The sequence below is a fragment of the Struthio camelus genome, chromosome 5 (assembly GCF_040807025.1).
Source record: "Struthio camelus isolate bStrCam1 chromosome 5, bStrCam1.hap1, whole genome shotgun sequence".
Classification (NCBI taxonomy): domain Eukaryota; kingdom Metazoa; phylum Chordata; class Aves; order Struthioniformes; family Struthionidae; genus Struthio; species Struthio camelus.
The window spans coordinates 54475312-54494296 of NC_090946.1; the positions used below are offsets into that span (position 1 = coordinate 54475312).

At 36.3% G+C, this 18985-nt stretch overlaps 1 protein-coding gene across 4 annotated transcripts in view; it reads left to right on the forward strand.

Annotated features, from left to right (window-relative positions):
• Nucleotides 1-18985, forward strand: part of NPAS3 (neuronal PAS domain protein 3) — a 632661-nt gene that overhangs the window by 316087 nt on the left and 297589 nt on the right. For all 4 annotated transcript variants that reach the window (XM_068946425.1, XM_068946424.1, XM_068946426.1 and 1 more), the window contains one exon: nt 1406-1488. In XM_068946425.1, the coding sequence (XP_068802526.1) occupies nt 1406-1488 (83 nt within the window). The remainder of the gene's footprint in view (nt 1-1405; nt 1489-18985) is intronic.

Genomic DNA, 18985 nt, shown 5'->3' on the forward strand with positions numbered 1-18985 from the left:
CCACCTGTTTGCCCAGGATAAATAGCTTAGAATTTCCTGCAAGGAAATTACATGGGGCATCAATAAGGAGCAATATTACATTTTTAAGTCAATATGACTATCATTACTTGGCATATATCTTCTCTCACTGATGTCATGTTTGGCAGCCAGTATCATAGAAGACTTAAAAATTGTTGCTCTATAGTTTGTTTTCATTGGTGTTAAATTAGCCTGTTCAGTAATGGCACTCGTCCATTCTGGTTGTTTGAGTGGTTCCTTTGTATTTCCTGTTTCTTATTAAAAATATTACTATTGAGTATCCTTGCTGAGTGATTTTAATCAGATGGTGCCTTGAAAAGAGAGCAATACACACTGATGCTCCGATGGTTCCAGAGGCCTAAGACCATCAGCATCTTTGGATGTAAAAGCTTTTGTGCATGCTTTAAAAGGGTATAGAACAAACTTCACTTCTTCTCTCCCTGCTGTATATAGCCCTGGCTTTGGCGCAAAGATATAAAAGGAAGGGAAGGTTCCTCCAGCCCTATTCCCCCTTCTTTTCCATTCTTTGTCTCTTTCTGGTCATGTGGCAAATAAAACCTGGACCTAAGAAGAAAACTCAGCTTGCAGTAGATGCCTCCTCTTGGTTATACTTGTACTCACTTCCTGGCTTTGCACTCCTGGCATAGAGAGTTTAATGAAAGTTCGGCTTTATGATTTTTCAGCTTGTTTTGTAGTCACTGCTGCCTTTGAAAACTGCTGCCTGTTACTTGCTTTGTACTATTAAAGCATATATTTTTAAGAGTAGAAGCTGTAGTTTCAAGTACCTTTTCCAGCAGCTAACAATGATATCTCAAATACTACAATATTTCCTCATACTTAGGAATAACTTTGCTGTCTCATCCGTCGTGATAGGGCAGCTGTTAAGAGATGATGACTTTTTAATGTTGTGCTTACTTCATTTCGGTTTCAAATAAGTAACTGTTCAGATAAATCTCTCTCATATCTTTCTAATTGCTGGGTAATATTTAGCTCTCATTCCCACATTTCAAAACATGTAAATTATATTTAGAGTCTTTTTCAATGATTTTTTTTCACTAAATTCTGCATGCGCTCAACGCTATGTACAAAAACTCTTCTACAGGAACTTGGGACATATTTGAATAAACTATTCGTTTCCATAGTTCCTGGACATTTAAACAGCTTTTTTAAAAAAGAATGATTTTATGCTTAGAATTTTAGTTGCTTAAAATTTCAGTCACTGAAAATTACATAGCAAGTTTACTTACTGTACGCAAGGCAAATTTGAAATTAACCCTGGTGTTTAAAATGCAAAACTTATATTTAAATAGTTGATGTCCAGTGGTGTGATCAGGGATGCATTAGAAGTGAATGTGCAGACCTTGCAACATAATTGTTTTTTATTCAGTTATAGGTGCCCAGCGCAGGAGAAGTCCCAGTGCCCTTGCCATTGAAGTATTTGAATCACATTTGGGAAGTCATATTTTACAGGTAAAAAAATGGCTTTTCCAAGAAAAATCAAAATAAATCTAGCCAGTCATATTTCTGCCAGTAGTTTGAATATTGTTGTTATCAGCACTTAACATTAATGAGATTTTTTACAAATTCATTTTTTTTTTTTTTAGAAAGCCCGTGATTGGGAGAATTTTAATGAGAGGGAGGGCAAGTACTTTTTGTGCTGTAATAATTTAGATGAATTGGTCTAGTTGTTTTGCACTGTGCAGTAGCTGTTTGCTCGCAGAATGACTGTATGTATTTGCGTGTATGTGTGTGCAAAAAGAGTTTTTTGTGTTGGTAGTATTATTTTCCTTGTGTCATGTACAGATTTAGATTTTTTCTCCCTGCTTTGGTTTATGAGCACCGCTTTCCTCCTTGATAGACCAGTTGTCATGATTGTATATCACAAATTTGCAACAATCTGCAGGGAGAAAAAATGAGGAGCAGCAGCACGCCTCTTAGGTCTCCTTAGCTGTGAGATAAGAACTGATTTGATATTTCTTAAAGAATTTAGGCACACTGAACAAGTAACTATATTCCAGGAAGATAAGACTGCAAAACAGTGACCTGATGGAAACATTCTTATGCATGCTTTGTTTTGTCAGGGTTACTACAACCTTTCTTAGGTTGCAGTAATCAGACATGGAGCAGAAGCAGTTAGGAACAAAATGTGAAGTGTTTTGTCAGCAAGGCAAAAACCCAGTGCTACGGAAATAAAAAACACTTTTTACATCTAGTCATTTCTTAAGTGCAGCACTGAACAACTGCTCTGATTTAGCCATGTACACAGCCTCCAAATGCAAGTATATTGCTTGGTGTATTATCTTTTGAGAGGTACAAGAGAGGTAAATTAGGATATTATCATGAGAAATATTCCACTTAATTTGAAATGATTGAGAGGTAGCTCTCTGTACTACCTCAGCTGTGGCATTCAAAAGCGCTATGGATAATGCCAGATTTTTCACATCTTTTTAAAGTAACTAAGTGCAGAATAGCAACAAAGATAATTTTAGGAAAACATGAAATTAACCAGTAGAATGAATTTCTCTTTGAAACAGAGATTATGAATGGGAGTGATTTACGTAGCTGTATACCCTTGGCAGAGGTCTAGTTCAAGTTTTTGTTTTTGTAAGCAAATGCTTGTGTTATGGTTACAGTACCAAAGATATCTGCACTGATAGCTATGCCACTGTTTTGCATATTAGACAGAAATGCTATTATACTGTCTCATAAATGTAGAAAAAATGAATAAGTAAGCAGTAGTTTTGTGATATTTCAGTTTGTGTAATTTGTGAGCATGTTGCTTTGAATATATATAAATATGCACTATATAGCCTAAAGGTGTATTTTTTATAATACATATTATCACAAATATCTACATAAAACCTCATTGAGACTGATTTATATAAACTCTTTAGGTATTAAGTATGACCCTACATGAATACATGATTCAGTTAGCTAATATGAGGGAAAAAAAGGAAGATGACCACCTTGAAAACTATTTGACGTTTGAGTTTTTCACTTACCACATATTTAAGACAGTCAGTGATTTTATTGCTTATGTAAGCTAGATGTCCCCTGCCGCCTCTTCTTTTTTCTACTGATATGTGATATATTATGGTCTTTTCCAGATATAACCTTATCATAGCACTAGTAAATCTCTACTGCATTTTTATCTGTAACTGAGGATTTTCAGTCAAAATCACCATCAATACTGTATTGAATATCTGTTGAGGTGTGGCCTTTCGGAGAGGGTGGTGCTTTTACCAAATTACTCCCATTAATCTTTAGCCAAATTGATAGTAGGAAGTTCTGCTCTGACATTTAAGTGAGAATAGACTTGTTGATGATGGATAAAGGACACAATGAATCAATAATGGTGGCAAGTTTGTCATATGTTAGAATCTTGTCTTATTTTAGCAGTGTGATCAACACTTCGCAGGAAAGTCTAGGTCAAGCATTCAAATGCACCACTTAAATCTGCAGGAACTTCGAAGCACTGCCTTGTGGTATTATAGGTAGGAAAATAATCGCCACAAGACCAAAAGAGTCGTAAAACAGCAATCAGACAGATTCAGCAATGGAGTACTGTTCTAACAAGTTCTGATTTAGGTAGGGTATTGCTCCTAGAAATAATTTTCAAAGCAGTATTCTGATAAGTGTTGTTTGAAAGTGAAGCAAAGAACCTTGCAAAATAGTTATACCTTGGGAATACCTATGTTTTTCAAAGTCTGCTGTCTGAAGAAATTGTATTAATAGTTAGTTTGTTTAATCCCTTTTGCTGTTAATATTTTGAAGACTGGGATAAGTGTAAGCTCAGAAATTAGTGAGGCTCTCTAATCTTCCTAATATTTTGATACTTCAAAATTTATTGATAGACACACAAGAACACAGTATACAGTATGTTTAAAAAGTGAATATAGTTTATTTATAGTGAAGTAAATATGGCAATGGAGGAGCACCTTGTGATATTTTATATCTTGATTCTATAAGCAAGTAGTCTTAGTCAGTCATCTCAAAAAATTCCAAGCCACAGCCAATTGCTGTATATCATACTGAAGAGACAATTCCCGCAGTAGGTTTGTAGCCAAAGAAACTATCCACTGAGTGCTCCTGAAAAAAAGAAACACCAAAACAGCAATGCCCAAAGGCTGTTATGTCAGTTATCAGTATCTCCACAATCGGGGCAAAAAGCCTTTTAAATGTAATCCAACTAAAAATGCCTGGATGATGAGCCATAGGAACACTTGCAAAAGAGGGGAAAAAAACAGATAACAAGAATATGTCCATTATTTTTTTAAAAGTTTTTTGATCTGCCAAATTCTATGCTTTATTATATTCTACACTCATCTTCATCTTTTTTTGAAAAGTGATATTATAGTGAGAGTAGGCTTCAGTAAAGATATCTTCAGTTTAACATATCTGTGTATATTTTTATATTTATTTATAAACACAGTGAAAAATTAATTCTGTTTCTGATATGGAAAAATGTGGCTCAAAGTGGTTGTAAACGTTAGCAAGAGGATGATCAGTTTATACGAGGCCCCTGGATGTTTCCTGTGACTTCCTTACTATTGAGGAGATATGGAAAAGGGTCAGTAACCCTATATATTTCATATAATCAGGAATGATCAGGAAATGTAGAACTAAATATAGAGAAAAGGGAAAGTTGGTGAATATATTTGCATATGCAAATTAGCCTAATTGATACTGCTTGCCTCTACAGGGATTTTTCATTACAAACTGGAGTGCTACATTGTTCAGCTCATATTGAGTAATTTAGTAACTAATGAGACCAGTTTGCACTAATTTGCATATGATAAATGAGCTTAATTGCAGTAAATAACTTGGAGGCATAATTACTTAATTTTCCTGTGTTGCATGGCTTTTAAGTTCACGTATGAACAACTCAAGATAATTTTGCATATTTAAATTAGTTGCTTTAAAAATTCTTGAACAAAAAAGAACACACCTTACAATTTGAACTGTAAAACAATTAAAAGTAAAATGTGCAATATTTTCAAATAAAATTTAATATTTTTAAAAATATTTCTTCCTTAAAAAATACCAGGGCCTCTTAAAGAATAAATATTTGGAATTAAACACTATGGGATATCTTTTAAAGTCAGATTAGGATCAAAAGATGGTATTAGCAATAAGAATAGAACTGTGTATCTGAACTGTAGTGAAAGGTACACATTTTGTATTCTTGTGTACAAGAGTGATAACTTTCATAACTAAGTTCTTTGCTTCAGCACTACTTATTCAACTGTTAAGAAACTGTAATGCTTTCCTATAGCATTATATTACCATAAATAATAACTTAGATACTAGTTGTCTTAAAACTAGCTAGAGGCAGGGCAATATATACAATTTATGTGACAGAAACACTTACACAAGAGAGATACTGAAGTCTCTGGGTCAAACAAAAATGTAATTTTTCTTTTTCTTTGTTTTTGGTACACTTAGTGCTGATTGTTGCGCTGAATGACCACTAGGATGGAGGTTTCTACTAAGATTTTCACAAAACAAACCCACACAAGACAGAAAAAACAGATTAAACGCTCTGTCTAGTCTCTGATAGGCCCCTTAAATTATTGGCCAGCTATTGGCCCATTACATACTTCTGATAGAATTGATAGAATCGAACTAGTGAACTAGAAAGGAAAAAACAGGTCAAAAGCCCAACCAACAATTCTATGAACCAGTCACATGGTGAGATCTGTTGTGCACAAGTGGCTGCGAGTGGATAACAATCACTGAATTCTCCATCTATGCCATAAAATGTCCCATCTGCTTTCCTAGAAGCTTTCCCCTAGCCTTATTGAAAGTTATTTTGGTAATTTTATGAGACTCATTTCACTTTTAGTTTACGTTATACCTTTTTCTGCCATTAAGAAAGCATTTTGTGATGAAAGGACGTCTTAGCAACTACAGTGTCAGATTCAAAGAGCAAAAAATCAGGTTGCTATGAAGTTGAAAGGAAAGAGAGCCTCAGTGCAAACATTTTGACCCTATAAGCCATACCCTTCATCATCGTAGGGCCAAAAGCCACAAGATACAAAACACAGACCTCGCATAGTCAGGAGTGGAGCTCTTGGAGTGGCTCACAGTGCGGAGAGGTAAGGCTGTACTTGTGCGGTTGCATCTAAGACAACCCAGCAAAGTCATCTTTAGTATTTACAAGGGCTGTAAGCCCCTGCTTACTTGCTAGCAGCCTCCGTACCAGCACAGACTTGATCAGGTAATGTAGTCGTAGAAGCTTTTAAACTGCTTGGAAGCCATCTATGGCTCAAACGCTGCACTCTGGCTTTACTCAATGCAACGCTCCCTGCCTTTCCATGAATGATAGCAATTCAGTATTTTATACACATACTTCAAGTCCTTTTTACTGCCACTGGAAACCTCAGTCTCTGGATGGAACTTAATGGAGTTTTAATCGTCTTTACCTCCATCCCCTGGAGATGCCACAGGTTATTAGACCCATTGATGTTATTTCAGCTTTTCCGTATTTAAAGTCAACAACCAAAGCACACACAATCCATGTAGGTAAGAAGCCTGACCTATTGCTAACATTTCATTGCATATTTTCACAGGGAGTTTGAGAATAATCTGTCATTACTTCTTGATTCACAAACATAAATGCACAGATAATCCATTTTTTAGTTATCGTGTGAAAATACTGTGCAGGTAAAACTGTCTAGATCTGATAAAAGCTATATGTATTTGTATTTGTATTTTATTTTATTTTTAATTATACTTTTTACATTTAATTATTTGTTCCCAAATGTGGAAGTAAAGATTTCATCATATTCTTTTATAATTTTTAAAATCATTTTATCTTGATTTGTGGAGAAACTTTTTCACTACAATATTTGTTCATGTTTGGAAGATGCTGCTGGTTAACTACTCTAGAATATAGCAAGACAGTGAGACTACTCACTATCGTGCTGGAGAGTACGCGATACAGTTTTCCATGCATTGTAAATATGCATGATAAGCGCACAAACAGTTTAGTTTGTGCAATACCTGTAAGTCTTTTTGGTTAAGGCAAAGGAAAGATTAGTGAAGAGAGCAAGTTATTACATTTTACAGTAATGAAAGTTGATGAAGTGTGCAACCGTTGCACACAGTTAACAATATGATGGAGAAACAGAAGAATATTTTCTTGTAGTGAAAACAAGTTCTAATACTTAGACTGTAAGCACGCTGTTAGGAATTAAAATTGGCCAAACAGTTTGGGTAATCATTACTGAAGAGGAAAATATATGGTTTTAAAACTTCTCTTCCCCCACAAATGTTTGAGCTTTGTAAAACTTTGGAGCATTTTGATTAGATGTAACCAGTAGAGAAACAAGTACAAGTTGACATTAGGTTTAGAGATAGTCCTGTAGCTGGGTGGGCTATGGCTGAGTAGAAATCCATTTTCCTCCAGTATTTGAATCATTACAGGGAGCCCCATCTGACAAGAGAGTGAAAAAAGTGGGAGAACAGATAGAAAAATGTTGGAGTGCTATAAAATATTAGGGAGAAGATTTATCTTCTCATTTGCTATTTTCAGTTATTCTGAGTATTGCATAATGAGGTTATTTCTGCGTAACACTGGTCAACATGGAAATAGTGACACAAGACTAAAGGTGAGGAAGCAGCAGATGGTGGTTCTGATGAATGTACAGAGGATTTTTCCAGGCTAAAAAAGGTGTTAGCAGAAAAGACTACTGCTGGCTTGGAGATTTGTGGAGAAGGGCATGTTGCTAATGATGATGTCAGTGATAGACTTTATGAGCATGAAGGAGACTGTTCAGTTTCTTACAGTCTTACGTGAAGGGGACAGACTGCTAACTGACCTATATTAGCATGTGTCAAAGGAACACAAAACGAAGGAAAATACGAGAAAGCATATAAAACCTAGGCTGTGTTTGAGAGCAGAAGTCTGTGCTGGCTGAAAAGATAGACTATTGAGAAGAAGTAGAAGTTAAGTTATATAAGCAGCAGTAGGCAAAATAATGTGGAAGAGATAAATTAGGAGGAAATAGTTGTTGCAGATCAAATCAGTCAGCAAAGTGATCCTGAACTTTCTTTTGTCAGGGAAGAGCTGTGTGTGATGCCACAAGATAGAATCGGTGCGTAAGAAGTGAGAATCCAATTTTGAGATAATACAGACCTCCATGAAGGAGTGATTTCTAGAAGACACACATGTAGTCGTCTTTGTATATTTAAATTCTGAATCTGAACCTCATCTATGTGACATACAGCCTGTTGATAGCAGATATTTTCCTGAGGTTAAGCAGCATCCAGAGCTGCTAAGTAAAAAAACAGTTGCGTTCAACAAAGCGCAGTCCAGAAATCCAGGCACAAGGGGAGAAAAGTAGGCACTTAATCTACGTCTCTATCCAAAACCAAAAGCATTCAGTATGCAATAGCGTTTTATCCAGAAAAGCTGGCAATTGTATGAAGTTCAAATTAGTCATTCAGAAGCGTAGTGAGATAACAGTAATAAATTGGATGCTTTTTACTAAGGTAAAAAGATGGATTTATGATGTAAGAGAAAGTATTATTATGTATAAACAGAGCAGAGCATAACATTCTAAGAAAATACAATTTTTAACTGGATAGGATAAAAAATTATCTAGATTGTAATTAACACAAAACCTTAACAGAAAAATGGAACGAGGCAGGACATCATCAGGGTACTGACATTTTTGTGTTGAGAAAAGGCTAGAAAGACAATATCTACTTGGAAGCAATAATGAAATGTCCAGTTATTAACTGCTCAAATGCCACTCCAGGACACAGTGTAAAGGCAGAAAAATAGTATAAATGCTCATATATTGTGAAAAGAACCATAGGACTCAGGTAAGTAGAAAAGATTAGTATCCTAGCTTTGCAGTATAGCTTTCCAGGCATAAGGCACCTCCAGTAACAGTTTTCTGCTTCAGATTTAAGGATACATATTTCTTCATCTTTCCACAGCTAAATATATAATCTACATAGGAATCTGTTCAGGTTTGATTGCATCTTTCCTCTAGTACTTTTTAAGCTGATAATCTGTTCTTCTCAGGAGATCATGCTCTTGTAATAAAATGTTCAACTCTTATACCTGATATTCATTTATTTAGATCTTTAGTAATCTAATTGTGTGTTTTGTTATAGTATAAGTGTTTGAGAGTAATGATAGGGATTTGAAACTGAAAGGAGGCAGAAAATCTCTCTAATAGGAATTTTAATGTTTTGGGCCTCTGTGCACTGTTGGATGCTACGTTTTCACTTTAAACATGTGTAAATGCCACTGAATGCTATGATGTGGCTCTGGTTTTACACTGGTTTAAATTATAATAGAGATTAGCCTGAAACGTTGTTGCGTGTTTCTAAAAAGAACTAGGAACAAAAGGCTAGGTTTGAATCTGAAAAGGTTAAAGGAATTGCGCAGACAGCATTGTTAAAAGGGACATCTCAGGTCCATTAGCTGGAACACATGGCAAGAGGATTTCCTGGGTTCAGGAGACTTGAAAGGTGCTAATTTGCATACTCCAATCTGTCCCAGTCACAGTAAGTGCATCAGATTGGATCCATAAAGGCAGCGCTTTCAATCTGGAGTTATGTCAAAGGTACAGCATCCTAGCAGTTGCTGCCCATGGGGTTATATGTTAAAGGAGACTGGGGGAGGGGTGGGAAATAGCAAATTGTTTTGCAGCTGAAGCTTGAAGCAGTACACACTTAAATCTGCATTTACTATGGCAAATACATATAAATGCATGCAGTTTTGTTTAATAGAGAAATATTTGATCTGAGCAGGATACGGCATACCATAGTGTGTCATTTAATTCCTGAGAAAGTATTTGAAGAAAATGACATATCTCAGCACTGTTTGTTGACCGTTTTGTTGTCACCTGCTGAGTGTTGTCATTTCCATAGCCAGTGGGCTGTATTGAATCAGTCAGAGGGAATAGGTCATTAACGGAAATGGAGGACTTTCTGCAGCCTGTAGATGCTGAAGGAGGAATTTTTCTTCAGATACATCAATAAAACTGTAGTTAATGGAGACTACATTCAGCTATGATTTGGAGTTAAGCCTATTTTCCTCTGAAGGAAGGTGGCTTGAAAAGTATAGACAGCATAAACTAATGTTTAGGTTCACCAAAAAGAATTGTGTCTTGTATGCTGATTGAAAAGACACAGGTGAGGACAAAAGTGTCTTGGTTTCAGAATACCTTGTTTCTTTTTTCAGTCGTAATATTCATCAAGAAAGGAAAAGAAGGGTGTCAATTTTATATAAATAAATACAATTGGGGGAAAGTATTTTTTCATGGGAAGGCTATGCAAGTAAACAATGATATTTGTCTCCACTTCCTTGAAATCACTGATGACGTAGCTTCAAAGATAACTGTATTCCTCATTTCAGACCAAGTGGAAACAAAAAGCACTAGAAAGTCTTTAAACCTCCTTAAATGCATCTGGAACATTTATCCTTAAAGGCATGATATTTAGTGTCAGTTAATGGTCAGTTAAACTTGTGCAAGTTTCCTTTTTCAGTACATTTAAGATCATACATGCATGCGCTGAAAATGGCTGAACTAAATAGTTTTCAGTAGGTCAACATTGCCTTTCCTGTCCCACCTTTGCCCACCTCTGCAGTGGAAGTGAACAGCAGTGCTGTGCCCTCCTTTTCCACAGGAGCTGGAAACAGGTTATGTTGCAGTCTGCATACAAAGAGTCCTTTATTGGAGCACAGACAGTTGAGATGCATATAAATGCTATTGTTTCAGACTGCTTTTAGCTCTGACTTACTTCATTGTATCGGTTACCTGCTGGTCACATGTTCATTCTTTTCTTTGCAACCGTGAGGTCCAAATGAGTATAAAAATTAAGTATTGTAATGGAAGCTGGGGGTTAAACCTTCCACAATGCTGTAGAAGCTGGAGCCCCAGACAGAATTGTGTCTCGCCTGAATTTTACGTGGAAGTGCAAACACACCCTGACGCAGACTTTAAAACACATAACGTTTAAGGCAGTACAAATATTGATGAAATAAATGAGCCAGGCTTGTAGGCATACTTGGTGTTCTGAAGAATATTACTTCGAAAGTTGATTAAAAGTGGTTCTTTCCATTGCTAAAATGTCAGGGTATTAGAATTTCTACTTGTACAGAAAATACAAAGCGAGCATGGACACAGATGTTATGATTTCCAGAAGTACGGAAACTGTACATAATTACATTGTATCACATTTTCTTTGAGGAACGTTTAATAAGGTTGCATAAGATGCAAATCAGTCCTGAATTCTGATCATTAATTATGCACAACACTCAGCCAATGAATTGTTTCCGTCATTCACATTTTCTCCATTTAAAGGAGAATACTATTTATATGTATCGCTTTAGGTTAATGTAAGACTATACCTCTTAGAAAGTGGCTGATTTAATTCAGATTTATTCTGTGAGTTGTAAGTACTTTCTTTCTTCCATATTTTAGATAGGGATTTAAAGCGTGTAGCATTGTCTTGCTTTGTGCTTTGTATTTGTTCTCTGTTCTTCCCTTTTAATTATGTCTTCTGCTCAACTAAAATCTATGACTTCATTCATCTTTTTTCTAGCACAGAGGTGGTGAATTATTTGTCTTTAATGCACACTTTAGGAAAAAAGTGAACAAAAAATAATGTTAGCTGAAATACTTTATTTTTTTCTCCCGTTGTTCCTCCCATTGTATGTAGTGGGAAGAAGGAGAAGCCAGCAATATGGGACTGGTAAGCTTTCTTCAGGCTATCAGCAAATGTTTCATAGGCCACATGTTAATTTAGAAAATGTATGAAACGGCAAACATTGTGGGTAGTAGCCTAATATGCAACAGATCTGTAAAGACTCACCGATTTCCTCTGGACAATCTCGAAGAAGATCACTTAAGTGAGATTTAAACGTAAAGACTGTACACAGTGCTTCGCTGTTTAAAGCAACTAAGATTTTACACACATGTATTTCTATTGTGGTTTGGAATTTACTGGTTTAGTATATAAAGTATACTGTCAGCAGACAATCCTAGAAGTAAAAAGCCATCTCTTAACTCTGAGAACAAAAATTGGGGACCTTAAATAATCTCATTGAAAGAATGTGCTGCTGAGCGTGGCCTCTATCTTTTTGTTCTTCTATTTTTTAACTATTACTTTGACACATATGAGACGGTAATGATAAGCACAGGGTTTTTCATCCTTTACAAGTTATGTAGTCAAGAAAAATCAAAGACAGACTATAATAATGCCTTTGATGAAAAAGGGATAGCTATTATCTCAAACATAAATAATAGTTATGAAAATGTGTGTTTGAAGGTAGGAATCAATTCAAATTATTAAGTATGCAATCTTGGATTGGTCTATGAGGAAAAAAATATAACAAATATCTTGTTTTTTTTATTATAAAACCATAGCTGATTGGCCTGAAAATGAAAGTCGTGTTTCCATGTTCTTCTGTGTCCCATTTCTTGCAAGTTGCCAGTTTTGTGTGTTGCAGTTAGCACACACAAAATATGATGTTTTTAATTGGCCATGCAGTTGTAGGCTTGTAAAGCAATATCCAGATCAAACCTGTGTGTAGGTGGATTCAACAGGACAGCAGAAGGTACTCCACCTTCTTGCCTGCTGTTGTCACTGGTGTTGGCATTGAGGGCATTGTAGGGATTTCTGTTTGCAGCTCCTTGGGCACCTATGAATGTTTGCATTTTAGGATGCAGTAGTCCAGAGGATAGGTTAGGTACATACCATGGGAGGGCAAGGGAGTTGCATCATTACTGATCCTTGCACATTTAGGCTATTAACTTTGTCCTGCCCCCACACTTCCAAGGACTTGCCAAGGGCTAATTAACACCATTTGGCATTCATTCTACAAAAGTTTCCCCAGCTCCCAAACAGATTATTCCTGACCAGGGTGTGAATTATCTACATGTAGGAGGCTTGGCAGAAAGTGACTATAGCTGCTATTGCTGCACCTAGGAGCATGCACGCCCTTACACCTTGTTCTTGAATGACTTTTTGTGACCTCCCTGATGGAGAGGCTGTGATTTTGGGAGAGTGAGAATGAAAATGGAAAGTGGCCTTTCCTATTTCTTACCTGAGGAAACGGTTAACATTTCTTGATTTATGGGTCTTACCAAGCTTTGTTTTATTCCCAAGTATGCAGGTATTGTTGCATTCGCAAGTCAAAGAAAAAATCCTTGTTGTAATTTTTCAAAGCAGATAAGGAGGAGCAGTCACAACAGAAGAGTATCGGAACAGAGTAATGGAAGAGTTTTTAGTATCAAGAATATGCCTGTCAAGGGCAACACATGCAAATTTCTAACTAGATGGCAATTATATATTGGCAAACTTTTACATAGAATTCCTTACCATATAGAACATTTTAATGTAGCATGTTTTCCTCTTTGTAGAAATGTCTTCACAGTGTCATCCAAATCTTTCACTTGCAATTCATGGCAGTATATGTAGCAGTAAAAGATTGTTTAGGATTAAAAAGTAATGGATGGTATCAGCAAAGCTCCCCAGCCACAGAACAGGGAATGCAGATTTATACATTATACAGATTCACTGCACTTGCAAGATTTCATCATCTGTGCCTAAATCACCAGGAACAGTAGAAATATTGGAATTAGATGTGTCATGGCATATGAAAGCTTTAAGGGACGCATACTATGCTCATATAGTACTGCTTGATAGAGAGGCATTGCTCACTATCCAAGAAACATGACTACAGGGCAGCAGCCTGACCCACATCAGACAGACAGTCGGGTTTATCAGCAAAGCCAGCAGTAGAGCCAGGAAAGGAAAGCTGACATCCAGATGCCAGCAATACAGGAATCCTATCCAGACTTGCGCATATGGGTCCTGCATCTGTCAGTGTTACACCAGCAGTTGGCTTCCAAACTTGAGCAGCTTCTATATTCCCAGTGAGTTAAAGATCCCAGCCAGCACTGAACAGATAAGCCAAGTCTTCTGATGCAGTGCTGTTATATTTGTAAGGCCAATTTAGGTCGAAAGATGTCCTGTGAGATTGTATGGGGGCTCTTCCCATTCATGGCAAGATCGTGATGCATAAGGTTATTTTCTGCTTATGCAGGCATATAAAAAGAAGCCACATAGTGAGGAAATGATAGCCTTTTTTAAGTGCCAAAAGAAAAAGCAGCTGTCTGAAGGGACTGTAACTTACATGCATTTTTTTTTCTCCTGTGGAAAAGAAACGTAGTTAGTGTTTACTTATTCATTCCCTTGGGAGAATCAGTATGGGTTCTTAAATAAGCCTAGATCTCCAGAAACCCTGAAATAACTCCTCTTTAATAAAGACCTTCTCTGACTCTACTGTCCCAATTTCGAAACTGTGAAGGCTAGCTACGTTTGTGCCACACAGAGCAATCTCAGCGAATGAGAAAATCCTGCGAGAAAGACAAGGGCTTCTGCCTCCCTCCCGTCAACCCTGACATTTTCTCCTCCAGCAATGTTCTTTATCCAGTACTGCTTTTCACTTGCATAAGCTGTCCTTCAAAGAGTTTGAAATGGAAATACTCATTTGAGAGTGAACACTTGATGCTAACATTACCATATCCCAGGACTGAGAAACTCAGCACATAGGCCTTCTTTGCAGGATGAAGGTATAAAAGACAAGAAGCTGGAAAGGAAGATTAAACCATCATCTTTAATTGCCAATAATCTCTTTCAGTGGTAGCTGTATTCATCAGTGGAACATTTACTTCTTGCCTGTCTTAGAGCCTTAAACTAAATTCAGCGTTAGCATTAAGTGGTCAAAATGCCAAGGCTGAATTCAGTCTTGAATGCAGATGGATATTTCTTCAGAGAGAGACGGAGGGAGAGAACAGTGGACATATATAGGAAACTGTGAACATGAGCAACGAATACATGCTAGTTTTATCAGCCGTCCCCCAAAGCTTTGCTTGTATATTTTGATTTTGAGAAGTCCTGGTCAACACTTTGCAATATAAAATGTATATGCCATATAGGGATTACTGGAAGCTGATCTTGTAAGTCTGGAGGGCTGTAGAAGCCTCCTATGTATTTACATCTGATGTTTAACAAAACACAGATGCTTTTGTTTTAAGTATGAATGGTACTGAAAGGATTACTGACAGTGCAGCATGTATTTCATAGCTCTTGAAATAAAAAATGGCAATCCTTTAAAACAAGTAGCCAATAATTACTAATTCATTTAGCTAGTACTATAAAAATGTTAGTCATTTGGAACTAATGTGGCTTAACATGCTTCTACCTTGGGGATTTCAATCTAGTTTAGCAATTATGTACTTTTATTTTAAAGTGTTGTTAATAACAACAACAATACTTCTCTTAAAGGTGTGATTTTATCAAGTGTGTTTATCATTTTTAACTAGTGCTCATAGTGACTGGGAGAAGGGACTTTTTGGTTTTGTTTTAAAAGGGAAATGTTTCAACCTAGATGCCCATCTTTTACCACTTTAGCCCACTAAGACACGGGTAAGTTTTGTCTTAATAAACTTCTCTTGAGTTGAGATAAAATTGGTCATAAAATTAAAACTAAAAACTAAAATGTCCTGTGAAGAGGAGATAAGGCCTTATTACTGTTTGTCTTTCCTATACAATAGTAGAGTTCCATTGTATATCGTTTGTTCTATGGCACTAATATATGTAGTTTTGAATATTGATTATTTGATTGTCCTAGTGTGATTTTGTGACAAACAATTTTAGAGATGTTGCAGAGTAGTCTGTCATCGTAATCATATTTCTTATAAAGCATTTTATTATATATAAGGAATAAGTACTTCGTATTAGCAAACAAAAACTAAAAACGTTGGAGAGAATTCCCTTAGAAATCCCTTGTTAGAAAGTATTGAAACCTTTAAAAATGTTCTTCATTATTATTTTGCTGCTTGTGCTGCTTAAACAAACTGTATTCAATCCAGATTTTTCTTACTACAGATGAATTTTATCTTTCCTGGCAAAAGCACTCCATTTAAACAAAGCCAGTTATGTGATGTCTGGGGCCTGCAGAAGGCTGACTTTGAGACAGGCTCTCTGGAAGGCATTTCACAACTATGAAATAAAGCTTTTGGTCTGAATTACCCATTAGAGTACGTTTTCTCTCTTCATTGACTATAGCAGGAGCATTTACTGCATTAACTGCAGTTGCCTAGAACTGGATTTTGTGAGTATCCCCTCTACACTGGCAGATCAAAAGGGCTCAAACGAACGTGAATTTTATGAGAATAATTTCAGGGGGAGGTAGGTGAGGATTTTTCCTAAATGATGTTGTAGCCAATATTTTAGTGAATTACTATTTGCATTAAAATTTTAAGTGATGTTTTTTAATAATTACTCAAGTCTGCCATGTTTTATTCATTTAAACTGATACATCCCACAGACAACCATTCTATAGACCTAAATGCCTGTGTACTTTACTCTGTCCTGTCATGTGAAAGGTTCAGATGTGAATCTTCTTGTTTGTCATTGTTCAAAATAAAAATATTAGTGAGGAACCATTAGTGAATAACATTTCAGACTGTAGTAATGGTGAATTAAAAGAACTTGCAGGAATATAGACATTTCTGTTTGGCCATCCTGTCCACACAAGAAAGGATATGGCTGTACGGTGCTTACTCAGCAAGCACTGAAGATGATTACATATAGATACAAGCATTCTTTTATGCCCAGAATTGTAAGGTTGTGATCTATTCATGTGACCTCCCCAGCACCATCCATACTGAAAAAGATCCTTGAGAGGAATAATAAAAAGTAAGTGATGTGGCAGTGTTTCCGCTTCGTGTTCCTCTTTCCTAAAGGCTGTGTATTTTGAAATATTGCTGCAGTAGCTAAACCTTAAGGTCACATCTGATAAATTTCTAGCTAATCATCTGGAGTCAAATTCCTCCGTGAACTTTATGCTGCAGGAGTCACAGTATGTAGTTAATGGCATTTTAAAAATTCAGTCCAAATAAAAGATTAGAACACCTAGCACAGTAAATTAATGTGGTGTGAAAAACATTGAATACACATAGTTTCTACAAATAAAAGCTGTTTTTTACAATACAATACAAGGACCAAAATCTCATAGCTAACAGAACAGAAGTCAGAATAGCTGAAAAACTAGCCCAGATGCATTTCTTTTTGAAACTAAAAAACTATAATGATTACTAAAGCCCCAATGACAATTTAATAGACTTTATTGCAGTTGATCACAATTAATGTAACTGAGTTTTCATTCTGAAGGTGAGACATGGTTTTCAGTTAAATAAGTGGCTAGAAAGGAGGAAATTCAGAGTATATTTTTATCCAGAAGTTCTCAGCATGTAGAACTGCCTGATAGTATGAAAATGCTTTTCACAGGTAAGCTTTCATTCCAGCAGGGCCACGTTCTTTACTCAGAATGCAAAAGTTCTCAAATATTAAAAAACTGACCCCTCCCTCAACTTTGTGTCTTGTTGGAAGTTTTACCTTGTTAGAAGTTTGTAAGCTGGTGGAGGACCTAAGACAGATGTTACCTTCTCCTGCTGACATTTACAGCAGCATCTAAGTGGCAGTTTACTTCCCCAGTTTCTAACGCTTTGGTAAAAAGCAAGAAACATTGTCCACTGTGTGGGCCTTCCAAATGAAAATAAGTTAGTCCTATGGCTCTCTTCACTCTGATTTTAGGCTGCATAATTCACTGACTCCAGTGTGGATGCTCCTGATTCATATCACTATTAATGAATCAGACTTGAAAATTCTGCAGTCCTGACAGCACATGTTATCTGTCTGGCTAATCAGTTGTGATAAACAAACTTGTTTGTAATTGTGTTCTGTGCTTCCGTTCAATAGTACTCGTAAGTAAATGCTTAACTTAAAATGTGCTTAATGATTTTCTTACTAGATGCATGTAAGCAGAAACAAAAAGATTATGGTAAGGATGACTGAAGAAATAGTATCAAGGGTTGAGTGCCATGTGCTGCTGAGGGAAATGACTGAATGTATCCTGTATCACAAAGGCTTTTTCCAAAGAGTATAACAGCTTTCATTATAGGTGGAAAAATTTCCTGCTTCAAATGAAGTGCCTCTTTTAAGAACAAGATTATTAATAGCTCCCTGTCAATATAACAAAATCATTCATTAAGATTCGTTTATTTCAAGATAATTTCCTTTTTTTATTTTGTGCAAGCATGTATTACCCTGATTTCTGCTTTCAGGGAGAGAGTTATTTGGTGTTCAAACTTTTTTCCCCTTTGCAATTATTGGTGGTCTTGTATTAGGGCTTCTGGTCACGTGACAGAATCTTATCTTACGCAACCTCCGATCCATTTGAAATAGAACAATTCCTAATTACACCAGCTAAACACTTCTAGACTGATTTTGTTTGAAAAATAACTGTCACTTGTTATCTTCTGGTAATTTTTTGGTTGTTGATGAAAAAGCAGTACCAGCTAATGAGGCTGAGTCACTAACTCCGGTTTCTGAGACCAATAACCTCACATTGCTTTCTGCAGGTAGCCTTGCAAATCTAGCAAAGTTTTCGGCAAAGAAAATTTAGGTGGACTTTTTTTTTTTTTTTACTTACTGTTTTCATTCTTGTTCTTCCCTTTCCTGGTTTGAAACCTAGAATGCTTCCATGTAAAGCACTGGGATAATGGCACCATTGGAAAAGATGGCTTAACTGCTTAAGGTTGATTATTGAGTTTCTCAAAGAGCTTGAGCTGACGGCAACTTAGGTCACCAGTCTACCAAAAGACTTAAGTACATGCTTAACTTTATGTCAGTAATCACATGGTTGAAGTGCTTTCCTGGAACATACCCTTATCTTTTAAAAGACAACTATGAAAAGAAAGAAATCTAAAATGTTCTGTAAAATAGATTTTCCACAAGAAATCATTTATCTTCTGAAAATATCACTGATTGCTAGTATTGAGGGAGAGAAGTAAGATAATTTATTCACTGAAAACAATAATGTCGGTAGTGCCTGGCCTTTCAGGTCAAGATCTTGCATATGAAGTTTACG